The sequence below is a fragment of the Nothoprocta perdicaria genome, unplaced genomic scaffold (genome assembly GCF_003342845.1).
Source record: "Nothoprocta perdicaria isolate Ctin4 unplaced genomic scaffold, notPer1 scaffold_24, whole genome shotgun sequence".
Classification (NCBI taxonomy): domain Eukaryota; kingdom Metazoa; phylum Chordata; class Aves; order Tinamiformes; family Tinamidae; genus Nothoprocta; species Nothoprocta perdicaria.
Window position 1 is genome coordinate 2,873,235 of NW_020455466.1, and position 14,813 is coordinate 2,888,047.

General features: G+C 39.8%; 1 protein-coding gene across 1 annotated transcript; it reads left to right on the top strand.

Annotated features, from left to right (window-relative positions):
• The first annotated feature begins 4,665 nt into the window (after window positions 1-4,665).
• On the top strand, window positions 4,666-13,065 carry LOC112947600 (serpin B12-like). The gene is made up of 8 exons (XM_026039722.1): window positions 4,666-4,673; window positions 5,250-5,435; window positions 6,844-6,957; window positions 7,298-7,429; window positions 8,248-8,365; window positions 9,629-9,771; window positions 12,361-12,531; window positions 12,661-13,065. The coding sequence occupies exons 2-8, from the start codon at window positions 5,268-5,270 to the stop codon at window positions 13,063-13,065; spliced, it is 1,251 nt and encodes a 416-aa protein (XP_025895507.1). The 5' UTR covers window positions 4,666-4,673; window positions 5,250-5,267.
• The last annotated feature ends 1,748 nt before the right edge of the window (window positions 13,066-14,813 follow it).

Genomic DNA, 14,813 nt, shown 5'->3' on the forward strand with positions numbered 1-14,813 from the left:
TGGGTGAGAGGGAAATATTTTACGGGAGCTACTTTAACACAGCTAAAAATTAGGTGACTTAACRCAAACTGCACTGCTCTTCAGTGGGACTTGGCTGGAAATTTAGAAAACACATGCCCAAGGCTATGAAGCTAAGGATACCTGCCTAAATTTCATAGACTTTTGAGTCTGACTTTTCCCTGGGGCCTCTGTGCCCATTCAGAAAGTTGTACTTGTCTCAGCACAGATGAGCTCAGTGGCTCAGACCAGAAAGTYGCTGCTTTTCTGCCAGTGCCTCAAGAAGGGCTGAAGTTCAGAGTATTCTTACCCGTTCTGGYGGAAGTTGGCTTCAGAGGAAGTGAAGGTGACACAAGCAAAGTCATCCAAAAAGTGAGAGATGTAGGTTAATCTGCCTTTAGCAAGTTCTCACAGTACAGGAAAGCAAAACATAAGACAACTTGAAATATTCACTAGACCAGGGAAGAGTTTTGAAAGTCTTTGGCTGGACACTTAGGTTTTTTTTTTTTTTTTTTTTTTTTTCCCTGTATATCATGATGCCTGCTGTCAGGAGGATTGTTTATGCTCATAAACAATAATTTTATGAAACAGGGAGGGTGGAGTATATTTCAGAATTTGTTTCCTTAATGGGGGAGCTAGTCTTCGCTTATCAGCATGTTGGCTCTTGGATTTGGCAGCACTGTTTAAAGCTTGCTAAGATTCTGTACACCTACACAGAGGTAAAACAAATAACTTGCTGATATACAGCCCATAACAGACTAATGTACATCTCTGGCTGTAATTGCAGGAATAATTCTCATGCAAGAAGTATAAGAGCTGCATTCTGAAAGTATTGGTACAAAATAGYAAAAGCAGCCAGAAAAGCCATTCCTATGAAAAGGAGCATTAGGAGAGAATAAGTTTATTGAAAAAAAAAAAAAGAAAACATTTCCCTTGAAAGAATATTTTATTACAAAATGYGTTGGTTTTAAAATTAAAATATGTTATTTTGGAAATGTTTTGCATTAAATGGGAATTACTAGAATTTCTGTGTTGTGGGAAATATTTTTTTGCATTTGTGCTATTTTCACCTTTAATTCTGTATCAGCTGAGATACATTTGAAATGTCTTTTTTTTTGAATGATTATGAAAAATAAAAAACTCATTTCATCACATCGGAGATTTTTTCATGTGAGGATACTCTATTTTATGTCTATTCTCTTTTTCTAGGATGGGCATATGTCACAGCCAATTCCCACTTTATTTATGAGAAATAAAAGTGTATTAAATCATCTTAATGGGAGGCAGACTGAATAATAAAATTTAGGCAATGTGACTTATCATGAGGGATCAGAGAAAWTATGTTCCTTCTTGTTTTACCTTTTCTTAAATACAAAATCACTTTCAAAAAGAAGGCTACAACTCTCCTAGGATCTGTGACATTTACTTCCTGTTGACTGTATAATGTAATCTATTATTCCTATTCTATWTGATAGTTTTAAGCACAATTTTTTATTCTTCGACGTTTTTGCCTCCACATCATCTACCTCTAGCCTCAAACAAATTGTGAAGAGGCAAGGGAGCATAGATAGAGAAGAGGAATGTCCTCTGTGTTGCTGAGACATGGATAAATTTGTTACCTCTTAAAGCTTTCTGGTATGTGGTTTCTGCTGAAGATCTTTTCCTGCATATCTTCTTCTCACATATACCASCATTAGCAATTTCCATTCACCCAGCTTTGTAAGGAACTGTGGAATCATGATACATTTCACTTCAACAGCTCTAATGCTGMAGCCTTCCTTGCTACTGCAGCACAATTGGAAATGCACTGTGCAAATATTTTAGCTAGTACAGAATGGCCCCTGGACCTTCCATAAACACTTCTTTTGATCTTATTTGCTGTTGTTTCCACTCCAAGTGTTTCCACTCTTTTAGAAGTAAGACTTCAGTAGAGGTAAGACTTCAATCTGGCTGTTTTCTGAACACCCCTATCCTCACAATAACAGCAAAATTCCCTCTAAAAGTGCTTACACACTGCTTTAGGTTGCAGTGCACACAGAACTATCTATAAACGTGCGATCCCCAAAGTTAGATTAAGAATGTTTGCAAAATTGAACCTCCTCCATTYCTCCTCCAACCCAGATTTCCACCCTTTCACTGTAACTTTGTATTTCTCAGGCAGCCCTCTAACCAGTTCAAACACACAGCTAAAGAGCTGGCTGCAAGGTTTTACCTGGGTGTCACTCAGAGGACAGACTTCTTTTCTAAAGGAATGACACCTCTGTGCTCCAGACACTCCCTTTTCAAACTTGAGGCACTCCCTCAATGCTTGGCAGTCAGTTCTATCCCTGCAGGGTGAGGCGGAGATGTCTCTTCTTTGCTGAGGAAGTTTCTTAACTACTTTTTTTTTTTTGCTCCTTGACTCCTTCTGAGATTCGGACACACCTAYGATATGCCTCATGACCTACATTCACAGTAAATGAGTTTCAAAGATCCATTTTACGTCTTTCACAAGCTGTGAAAGTGCAGCAATGCAAACTTCAGGACTAAAGTGGTGCTGAGTTTCATTTTCAGAAGGTTATGGAAAATCATAAATCTTAATGAAGGCAGAAGCAAACAAAAATGATTATTTTGTGCAATGTGTTTTTCTTGTGGTAAGATGATTGCGTTAATAAAAGGAAAATGAAAATAGCATTTCATACAGAGACATGAACAACAGGTCTATTATTCTAGAACAAGTGTTTTCAGACTTAATGAGATATAACTCATCTTTAATTTGTTTGTTCAAATTACCCGTTGAGTGCATATCCTTTGTTTTGTTCATTTATATTAGGTTTTCATGTGAAGTTTTTCTAGACTTCAGAGTAAAACAGATGTCTTGGTATGAAACAAATAYGCACTTCTGATTTCAACATCACAGGTTTTTTCCACAGATGATCAGCTAGAAAGATGATCGAGCAGCAATTATTACTGTGCCCTTCAACCAGTCAAATGACAAGGAAACTGCACTTACCACACGTGGCCCTTTCATATATTCAGACACTTGACTTTTGAGATCTCCTAAGCCAGTAGGGTAATCTGACTTAGCCGAAGTCTATTTTCTTGAAGGCTGAGTTCATTTCCATTATCCGGCACTTGCTGGCGGCCTAGATGGTTTGCACAGCTCGTTGCTGCGTCTCAGCTGAGCCACAGTAACTGGTTAAGCTTCAATAACTTCTTCTGGCGCCTGTGCCCCAGTTGCAAATGCAAAGTTCATGTCTGGCTCATGGCTGAGTGAGAGGCAGCATGTGCTCTTCATCTTCGAGGAAGACAGGGGCCATTTTGAGTAGACCTTGGAGTAAAGAAAAATCTGTGAAGTAAAGGTACACATATGAGGGCAGGACTCCATGACTGTCATAGATCCACGGCCTCAGCTGAGCAGTAGGGAGCATTGCCTGGAAGGGGACAGTGGCTGCCAACAATAGGTGACCTCCTTCCCAAGAGAGTCTCCAGCTCCTCAGGCAGCTCTAGACCCCTCCTGAAAGGGCTTTCTCTCCATACTATGGCTGTTTATTTACTCCTAAATAAATTATCATTCCAGCACACAGGTGGAAAAGACAAAGAGCACACAGCTCTTTGTCTGGATGCCTGTTTGGAAGCAGGCAAAATCATGCTTTTTCCCGTTGCCTTGCCTTGCCTTTCGCCCTGCCTTTTGCTTTCGCCTTTCCTTTCTAAGGAGGCCAATGGGATCCTGGCTTGTATAAAGTGAAGAGTTGCCAGCAGGTCAAGGGAGGGGATCCTGCCCCTCTCCCCAGCTCCGGTAAGGTCGCACCTGGAATATTGTGTGCAGTTCTGGGCTCTCCAGGACAAGAGGGATGTGGAGCTTCTAGAGAGGGTCCAGTGGAGAGCTACAAAGATGATTGTTGCTCTCCACTGATGATGACTGCAGCATCTCTCATATGAGGAAAGACTAAGCAAGCTAGGCCTGTTTAGCCTGGAAAAGAGAAGACTAAGAGGGGATCTGATCAATATGTATAAGTATCTGAGGGGAGAATGTAGGGAGGAAGTGGTGGCCAGTCGTGGCCAGTGAGAGGACAAGGGGTAATGGGTACAAGCTGAAACACAGGATGTTCCATCTCCCTGTGAGGAAGGGCTTCTTCACTGTGAGGGTGCCAGAGCCCTGGAACAGGCTGCCCAGGGATGTTGTGGAGTCTCCTTCTCAGGAGGTCTTCAAAACCTGCCTGGATGTGACCCTCCGCCCYRTGCTCTGGGTGTCCCTGCTGGAGCAGGAAGGTTTGGACTAGAGGATCTCTAGGGGTCCCTTCCAATCTTAACCATTCTGTAACTGAGTGATTCTGTCTTGTCTTGGCTTGACTTGTCTTATCTTATCTGAAATCTGCAAAAAGGTCACATGTTTCCAGTGGTATCCATATAACAGCTTTATCCTCCCCCAAAGGAAAACTAAAGATTTTCCAAAGCTTTTGGAATGGTTTCCTACTTGCAAGTACTGAAATGATCTTTCACAGCATGGATTTAACCATAAATGATCCATGTAAAAGATATCAGACTGCGATATGTCTGGCATGGGAAAAAAAGAGTCATACAGATTTTTCTCTCTTCTCACTAACTAGGTACCTACATTCTTATTTTCAGGGCTGTGCTTTGCTAGAAAACACAGTGTTATTATCATCCCTGAATCTGTGGCTCCAGGAAGACAGGTGAGGAAAAGTTCCTCCCGTTCATGTTTCCATTTGTAGTACAGACTCCATATATCCAAAGCATTTAACTGATAGTGATGTTATTTTTCATGAATCTATCGTTCTGAATAACTTGAATCAGAGCTCTGGCTAACAGACATCATTGCAAGTCTGTGTTATTTGTTACTCTGAGACTAATCATATACTATTACAAGAAGAAAGACATGGTATAACCGTGGATTTCAAATCACTATGTCCCAATACAGTCTGGAGAGGAAAATGTTAACCCACAGTTATCTGATATCAATACTGTGAGTTATCTCATACAGAATAACTATGAAGTAAGAGAAAAAATGCTTCTTTCTGAGGAATTCAAAATCTGGTGTGAGTGTGGCTTCCTTTTCCACACCCTGTGTCCTTGTTCCTGCCATGAAGCATAAAACAACAAACGTATGCACAAGGTTAGCTGCTTTAACCTCACAGAATTTATCAAATTTTTGCACATTATCAACCAATTGTGGGACAATCTCAGTGTGACCTTTCTAAGCAATGAGCTCMATTACTTCTTTGATTTGTCCCTTTTTTTTTTGATTCCAGTTAGCTGCTGTCTTTACAATGGCCTCCATTTCTAGACCGATTACTGAATTTTGCCTGGACCTTTACAAAGAGTGCAACAGAAATGCAGAGGGCACAAATATTGTCTTCTCTCCAATGAGCATCTCTCTTGCCCTGGCCCTGGTTGAGCTCGGTGCAAAGCACAGCAGTGCTGCTCAGATAGAAAAAGTAAGTATTAATGAAACATAGAGATGGCTCCACATATCTTGCTGTTCCCATAAGGCAAGGGCTGAACATCATAGCACAATAAGGGTGCCGTATTCTCAGGAAACAGATTTTGATACAAAAACAAGAAATGATTTTAAAGCTTGCCTTGCTGCATTACCATCCTTGCCATCTTCTGGCCCTACAAGCCCTCAGACTCATGAACGCGGAGCAAGAGCTCAGTGACRGTAGGTGATACGCAGGGCACTCTGGCATTCCCATTGCCTGCTGCCAGAATATCAGACTTTGTTTCAAAATGAAAGTCAGGTTTTTCTCTTCTAGTCGCAATAGAAACCCTGAAAGTGAGGGTATGTTATGGGGAGAAATGCAGAAACCTGAAATGATTGCATCTAGATGGCAGGAAGAGTTAGATCATTTATGATCTTACAACACTCAAATGTCAAAAGGTCTCTGAGGCAGAGCTCCTGGAGACCCTAAAAAGCCACCCCTCTGAACACCAGGCCTATGTTACAGGCTGGTGTTTTCTGTGATCTATTTTTTATATTCCTATGTACAGTAAAAGACCAACAACATTAAGGTACTTGAGACCTTCACTGTCACTGAAGATCACGAGTGCTCACACGTGGAGATTCACTCACAGTGAGGTTTGCTCCATAAGTGCTGGTAGCTCTTCATTGCTTCATATCTTGGCATTGACCCACGAACAGCCTGACTGCTGAGTTACCTTCAGCCATGACTTCCTTATAAGATTCCATAGTCTGGGAAGGTTATGGGAATCTGATCTTGCCAAGAAAAACACTAGCACTTTGTAAGCTTTAAAAATGTTATGGAAGCTGCTGGAAAGTATTCAGCAGTGTTTTCCCTTTGGAAGCAAGGATTGGTTTCTGTTAAAAGTATTGTGGTTTTGATCCATTTCCGGGTCTGAGACAAAGATTAGGAATTATTGCCAAGCGCCAATATTCATGTTTCCAAAGCAAAACATCTAATTCCCTTTGCCTGTTTCAGTTTTTCTTTTTGAAATTTAGGGTGACTGTAACAATGAAAATACAAATCAAATATAAACATTTTTTAGTTAGTGGAGACCAGGGTTTTGAGGAAATAAACCTAAGGAGGTTTGAGGAATTTGAGGAAATTAATCCTAAATAAACCTAAATAAATCTTCTTGTTTCCCAAATGTATAAATGTTAATTTGAATATGAATGCATGAATATATGAGTATATGAATATATGATTATATTTGTAGTTTCAAGACTGACTTTTCAGTTTAGCTAAGGTTGAAAAAAAAAAAAAAGAAAGAAGAAGTCTTTTAAAGATCTTGGCCATTTTCCAGGACAGTATAACAAATTTTCTAAGCAAGGTAAAGTCTTTAATCTCCCTTACAAGTGCCATAATCAGACATCTTCAACTGCAGGTGCTTCACTTGAGGGAAGATACGGGAAGAACTAGCCTTGCATGCACTCCTGAGAGCACTGCCCCAGAAACCGAAGTGGAAGAAGGAGAGGAAACGCAGCCTTACTTCTCAACAGTATGTGCTTGCAGTGGGTAGTACAGGGGTCTTTTCTCCCCTGCAAGGTTATAACCGGTTACAACCGGGGTTATATAGCCCTGGAGTCTGCCGCTGGAGGGAGTCATGCTCACACACAGAGTCTGTCTATAATCCATCGGGAAATGCCTGGTGTAAGGCATGAGAACCTTTGGTATTAACTTTTGGGAAAGACTTTGCCATTGTCCCAAGGAGGATCAGGCTACAAAACTCAGATTAGCTGGATTTGAAGACCAATAAGTGCAATTTAGCCAGGATGCAAACTAACAGCCAAAGCTATATTGGAAGATGTTTATAATTTTTCTGCTTATAATATTCATAGTGTAGCATGGATGGGGGAACTCACCATCAAGATTTCCATGAACTGCTTCTACAACTACAAAACCTTGACAAAAGATACATTTTGAACCTGGCCAACAATCTGTTTGTGCAACGGGAATTTGAACTCCAGCAGGTAAGTTTGTTGTAACTGGTAACTGTCATCTCAACATCTGTCATCAACTGGTGACTGTAATCTCAACATCTCCCGTGGTGGCAATCCTAACTGTTCCTCCCCTCATGCATGTTTTGGACAGCTTGGTGCTTCTTTCTTGTAGTCCTGTCTCCTGGGGCTGGTGAGAACGGAGACAAGCATATAAGCTTTTGATTCACTCATTTAAAAATAAACCATTGTGGAGGCCAATGGTTATAGAGCAAAAACAGGAGGCTTTTCCCTCTTTTTTATTTATCTATTTTTTTTTCTGGTTGCAATGTGACTGCAGTCAAATCTGGCTGACTCAGGCTGCCTATGATCTACTTGTGAGCGTGTAAGTGGTGGGGGCAGTGGAAGGGGGGTTAGCATGTGAGTTATTGCACAGCTACCCRTGCAGGTCTTCTGGGCTGAACTTCTTTCTTCTGTTTTACCAAATGCAAAAGGTGTCTTTAAACTCTAATAGCATGGAATCATGCCAGTCACACTTACACTATGCTGTCAGTTATTTCTGTTGAATGATATGGATACTTAACAATACTKGCATCTTTTCTACTTTTTAAAATTTTTATCTGGAATCAGATATGCAGTTCTCCACAGACTCTATCTCATTGATTTCTTTTTATTTACATTTTTTTCCTGGCCGATGCAGTAATTAGCTCTTATTTAAACAGAATAAACTCGTGATGTTGATGCTTCCAATGCCAAATTCTACTGTAAGAAGTGAATAAGACCCTCATCATTTCCAAAATAGTTCTGAATGTTTTGAAGAATAGACTCATAATCTTTATTTTACTTTGCAGCAATATTTAATGTGTGCTAAAGAACTGTATGGAGCAATACTGCAAAGAGTGGACTTTCAAAATGCTCTTGAAACAGCCASAGAAAAAATTAATTCCTGGGTTGAAAGTGAGACACAAGGTAAAAAAAAACAAAAACAAAAAAACTATGGCCAGACTATCATTACCTTCTCCCATTGCTTCAACAAAACAAATTCTAGGGTATGAAAACCAAAGATTTGTTCCATTTTCTGAGCATTCAGTCTTGCATCCTTTATTTTCCAATCCATAATTGAAATATTCGACTAGTTATCAGCTAGTTATCAGCTAAACTACTTCTGTGTTAAAGGTATATTTGCTGTCAAGTACACCAATATTCCCACTTGTATGTCCRGCATGATACTTGCAAAAATATCTGTAGGACCTGAACAGAGTCTCACATGTCCTGATTTGCTTCTGCAAATACCCACTGCCTCCTCTAATACCAGAGGACTACAGGACACCAAAGGATGGAAGCTGTGAGCATCATTGTCACACTGGGAAAAGTCTCTGAGGGAGGAGAGATGACCAAGAACTTGGTTATATGTAGAGCGATATCTACAGGGATGATGGATGTGGTAGCTAGTAAGACAATCACAAATAACACATAACCAGTTCCTCCCTTTAACAAGCTGGTAGGGGGCATAGGCTCTTGCTGGTTAGATCAAACATGATATATTACACTTTCCTTTAGTTTTGCCAAAGGTGAGGCACCAGTTGAAAGATATTTTTCAAAATCTTCTACTTGAACATAAAATGGAAGTTACTTGGGGATAGATAAAGAGATTTTCAGCCTTCTGTAATTTCTAAATAGCCCATGGCCTCACCAAATCTATGCTTGCACTAACAGAGCAGCCTGTGCCTGGCATGGGAAAGAAGAGCTAAACCCAGGTGTATCCTGGTTGARTGCCCAGGATTCAGGAGCCCCACTKCACAGGAGCAATCACTGCTCTGAGCACCACATGCACAAGGCCTGTGGATGTGKTATCTTAGTCTCCACGATGAAGCCCAAAACCTCCATAGAGCCCTATGTTCAGAGTAAACTGGAAGATGCCCTCATGTGAACAGAGGGATGTAGTTATCAGTGTTCCATAGTGGAGAATGTCACCCAGCATATATCATCATAGGAATCATAATGCTCAGCAACACCACCTTCCCCTCTAAAACAGGTTGCTGCCAGTCTGGGGACTTTACCATCTGATTGTCCCTGTGCTTGGAATAAATTATTGTCCCTGTCCCTGGGATAAGCAGAGAACTGGATTTCTAAGTTTCCACCAAACTAGATTCGAAGACAGACAATTTAAACTCAGTGCTGAGTCTTAAGAACAGCTTACATATATTTGTGTTTTCTGAAATTTTCTTTTAGGCAAAATCAAGGAACTCTTTGCTCATGGTGTGATCGATTCACATGCGGTGCTGGTGCTGGTCAATGTGATCTACTTCAAAGCATCCTGGGAACACAAGTTTGAGGAAAAAAATACAATGGAGAGAGACTTTAGACTCAATCAGGTACATCTGAATCTATAAATCTTAACATTATTTATTCTGCATACTGTGAATATTGCAGCAAGCATAAAACAGAGACACAATATCCAGGGATTTCACCTGTCTGGTGAATATGCTGTGGATGCACTGGGAAGTTAAGTTGTCCTGTCACTTTGACTGGATAAAGTTAAAAGGTTTTCACAGAAAAGCATACTCTTTACTAAAAAAAAATGGACAAGACATAATTTTCAACAACTCAGAGTTTTGCTTTCATGACTTTGATGACACATTGGTGTTAAAGTATAGTCTTGGAGTATTTTAGTTTATTWATAGCATTTGAAAGACTGAAAGTTTGTTTTAAATATATATATATATATATAAGGGTTTTTTACCATAAAGATATCACTTTAATTGTTTCACCAAGCTCACATTGAATCACATTGCTGTCAATGTGATTCAAATTTAAAACTGTAATAATCACTTTTACCCAAGTGTTGTATGTGTTATTGAAGGCTAATACATTTTACCAAAAAGACAATCAGGAACATTTGCCTTCGTTTAATTCAGTTTTGTTTTATTTCTCTGTGTTCTACAAATATTCTACTAGTTCTCATCCACAGCAAAAGAAAATAAAATGCTGTAAATTTGATCTGATATTAATATGCAGAGCTTCGTGTGGGGAAAAGTTCCTTTTAAGTGTTTAACTCTTAAAAAGCAGCAACCTGTTTGGAAGTGCAACACTTCCTTTATTAAAAGAAGAAAAAGGCCATAAAATACATATTTCTAGCTATTGTGTTGCATTGCCTTGTTAAGAGATTGGTAAAAAGTAATCACATTTATTAATTATATTTGTGGCTTTGAATACATCTTTGTAATAATATTGAAAAAAAAGTCTGTAGTTCAGTGATAGAACTATTGCTGAGATAGAGAGAAGCTGCATATTCTTCTTYAAGTGCTAATCAGTACCAGGAAAAATTCTCAGAAAATATGTCATCTACAAAAAACCTTCTTTCTCTCTTTTAGAAGTTAGTTGACTTTAAAATGAAACTTGAACCTTTCAACAGCCTTAAATAATCTCATCACAAAAAGGACAAGATAAGAAGAGCAAGAACACAAGAACATGTCTAAAAAATAACTATGATTATACTCTTTTCCTGTCAAAACAGTCTATTTGATAAATGATAGCAAGAAAAGAAAACTGAAAGGGAATTCATATACTCTCCTGAAAATACAGTAAGGCTGTGCATTGAAATGGTATCTATGAAGCTGCTATTGTTATAGGCCGRAGTCTAGTCCTGTAAGGAGGGGTGCTCACCAATGGCAACAATGCTTTATCTTCGGGGAACAAAGAGGAAGATTCAGGAGAAACTTGTAAACAGCTACATTTTAAAATACGTTGAAGTAGTACCAAACATAGGAGACCTAAGGAACCTAATTCAATGGTCTAATCTCATGGCCTAATCTGAAGACGTGTGTGAAAAAACAGAAAAGCAGCTTTTTTTCAGAAGTCAGTTGCTCTATTTCCAACAACCAAATATCTGTGACAGGTCTCCATAAAACTACTGGAAAGTTTGGATCTCATGAATAGCATGATAATTTTGCTTCATCTTTAATGAAGTGACTTTAATGAGTGACCTGTATARCATCCCAGGATCATCTCCTTTTCAGTGGTAATGTTCATATCCAGTAGCTTCAGTGATGGAGATTGCTTGAAAGTAAGAGGCAGTATAGAGGGGAAGAGGAGAGCCTAAGAGACCAAGATCTTTACTGATTTCTTGATTTGTGTGCCTGAGGGAACAACTGTGTGGTGGCATAGTCATTCTACCATTTGTATTGCCATTCCCTTCAATGGGGAAAGAATCAAGTTTGTTTGATTACAGGAGTCTCCCTTGCTTCGTATTACAACTGACAACAATCCCTTGTTTGGTTGTTAGAAAACACTGAATCACTGYCTTACTGAAAGCAAAGGAGATTGTCAAGTCTGAATATCTATGTTAGAGATTTTCAAGTCTCAATATCTATGTTATTGCCAAAAAGTATGATCTAATATTCCTTAAGTAGCTATATGCTTTTCAGTGTTTTTGTAGGCTACCACTGCCAAATGACTGATCTGACTTCRGTGAAATCCAAATCCTCTTCTTCAATATAGAATTATAAAAATGGAGTCATAACCTAGGAAGCCACAGAGTTATGTGAGAGTCTGTAAGAGGGAAGCAGTACTGAGTTTGGCCCTACACTGGGGCTCATGATCTTGATTCTTTCAGAACCATCTCTTCTTCATATAAGACCAAACAAGCTAGCTTGAACTTGAACATGGACTTCCAAATACGGCAAGCCTGATGGAAGCGCAAYACTATTAAGCTACTCCAGTGGATATTTAGCTACATGAAAATTGGATTTTATCAGAGTATTATCCTCTTTTAAGTTATGCATGGCAAAGCTGGTGTTTTGTGTGTTATTGGTAGGTAACAAAATAAACAAAACCTAACAAAATAGAAATAAAGTTTAGCCTAATAGAATTACTACTGCAAACCCTGCGGTAGTACTGCAGACTACTGATATTATATCTGAATTTTAAATATGAAGCTGAATATATCATTTTCTCTTAAACAGAATGAGAGCAAACCTGTACAGATGATGTATCAGAAAGGCAAGTTTAAAATAGGTTACATTGAAGAGATTGGTGCTCAGATCCTTGAACTCCCTTATGTTCTGAAGTCAATGAGTATGTTTATCCTGCTGCCAGAGGACATGGCTGATGGATCTACCAACGGACTGGAACAGGTAAGATGGTGTATCATGGACTACTGTTGAACCAGCATGAAAGTTAGTTAGACAACCGATCAATTAAGCTGAATATAGATCTTAGCTTTTCAAAGTTCTCTATTTTAAGATTTTTTTTTTGTCTTCTAGATCGAAAGGTCAGTGACTCATGAGAAGTTAGTGCTGTGGACCTCTTCCGAATACATGTCTGAGGGAACCGTGGAGGTGTATCTCCCACGATTCAAGCTTGAAGGCAGTCTTGATCTCAACTTGTTCTTACAGGCAATGGGGATGACTGATGTCTTCCTTGAATCAAAAGCTGATCTCTCTGCAATGTCATTTTCAAAAACTCTGTTTCTGTCAAAGGTTGTCCACAAGACCTATGTGGAAGTCAATGAGGAAGGCACCACAGCAGCAGGTGCTACAGGAGCTGTCATTGTAAGGAGATCTCTTCCCCTCACTGAGGTGTTCCTGGCTGACCACCCTTTCTTATTCTTTATTAGACACAATCCCACCAATATTATTCTTTTCTTTGGCAAGCTCTGCTTACCTTAAAATCAGGGCTGATTTCCAGCATGTAAGAAACACTTGGATAAAATCAAGACAAGTATTTTTCCCCAATGCATTATTATTTCTTTGACTGCCAGTTTGTATTTTAGAGTAATTCTGCAGATAGTTTAGCTTAGAATCATGAGTTGGTAGCTCCTTCAGTGGAAGTTTTAGATCTATATTAAGAGTAAATTTTACCTGAATATCACTGAATTTGAAGAACATTCTGTTTCCTCAAGTCCCATTTATGCTCCCGTATCTCTCATAGTTCTCCAGAAAGTGTAGAAAAGAACCTGGCTGGCCTTGTAAAGGTGAGGCTGGTACCCTGCTATCCAAGGAGCATTGTATGGACAGGTTTTCAGTAACTACTAGTAGAAACAGAGTAGMTCTATTCCTATTTTTTTTTATTATTCCTAGCTATCTGCATCTTGCTAAACAGAAAGATGCTTTAAAGACACTTTTTTGCTTATCTGCAGTCTGTAGCTGTAGGAAATGTTTTGCACAGCAGAGAACTACCTTTTCTACAACAATAGGAGCAGTCTAGAGGGAGATACTCATTTACAGAAAATACACATATGAAGTGAAAACTGTACCACTATCTCTCCAGGGATGTCCATTGGATCTGCACTTTTGTTATTTTGTGCTATATAAAAGCCTTATGCTAGAAGCAGTTTTATTTATTTATTTAGATCTAAACGTATGTAAATATCATCTTACAGAGTGCAAATATGTTAAAAGATTAGGTGAGTATTAATAGCATTTTTTTCCGTATGATAATAGACTAGAAGTAAGAATGTTCTCTATGGAAAAGGCCGTATTGTACCAGATGCCTTAGATATACAATATGATAACTGCTGCTGAGAAGTAGCCAAACGGGGAGAAAGAATTTTCATTACTTCTATCTCTTGGAGGGATCAAGAAGACAGAAGGTAATATACAGGAAGACATGTAGGAAGCTTATGGTAATGCAGAAGATTAAACTGTATTCTAATCTCACAAATGAGAATTTGATCCTGAGATCTAAATTCAAGCATCAGAGACAGGAGACTGAAAGTCTGGAAAGGAGACTGCAAGAACAGAAGGAAATCAGTAAAGAAGAACTTATTCAAAAGTTCAAGTTCTGATGAGCAAGTAAGGATTTAGCAACTGAAATTGCCAAACTACATGAACTCTGCCAGCATGTCATGTCTGACGAACCTCATAGCCTTCTATGAGGGGATGACAGGCTGGCTGGACGAGGGGAGAGCCGTAGATGCTGTCTACCTTGACTTCAGCAAGGCTTTTGACACTGTCTCCCATAACATCCTCATACGGAAGCTCCGGGACAGTGGACTAGACGAGTGCACGGTGCAGTGGATCGAGGGCTGGCTGGATGGCAGAGCYCAGAGGGTGGTGATAAATGGGGCCGAGTCCAGTTGGAGGCCTGTGGCCAGTGGTGTCCCCCAGGGGTCAGTGCTGGGCCCGGTGCTGTTCAACTTGTTTATCAATGACCTGGACGAGGGCACGGAATGCACCCTTAGCAAGTTTGCAGACGACACCAAGCTGGGTGGAGTGGCCGACACTCCGGAGGGCTGTGCTGTCATCCAGAGGGACCTGGATGAGTTGGGCAGAGAGGAACCTCATTAGGTTCAATAAGGACAAGTGCAGGGTCCTGCACCTGGGGAGGAATAACCCCAGGCATCAGTACAGATTAGGGGTTGACCTGATGGAAAGCACCTCCACGGAGAGGGACCTGGGAGTCCTGGTTGACACTA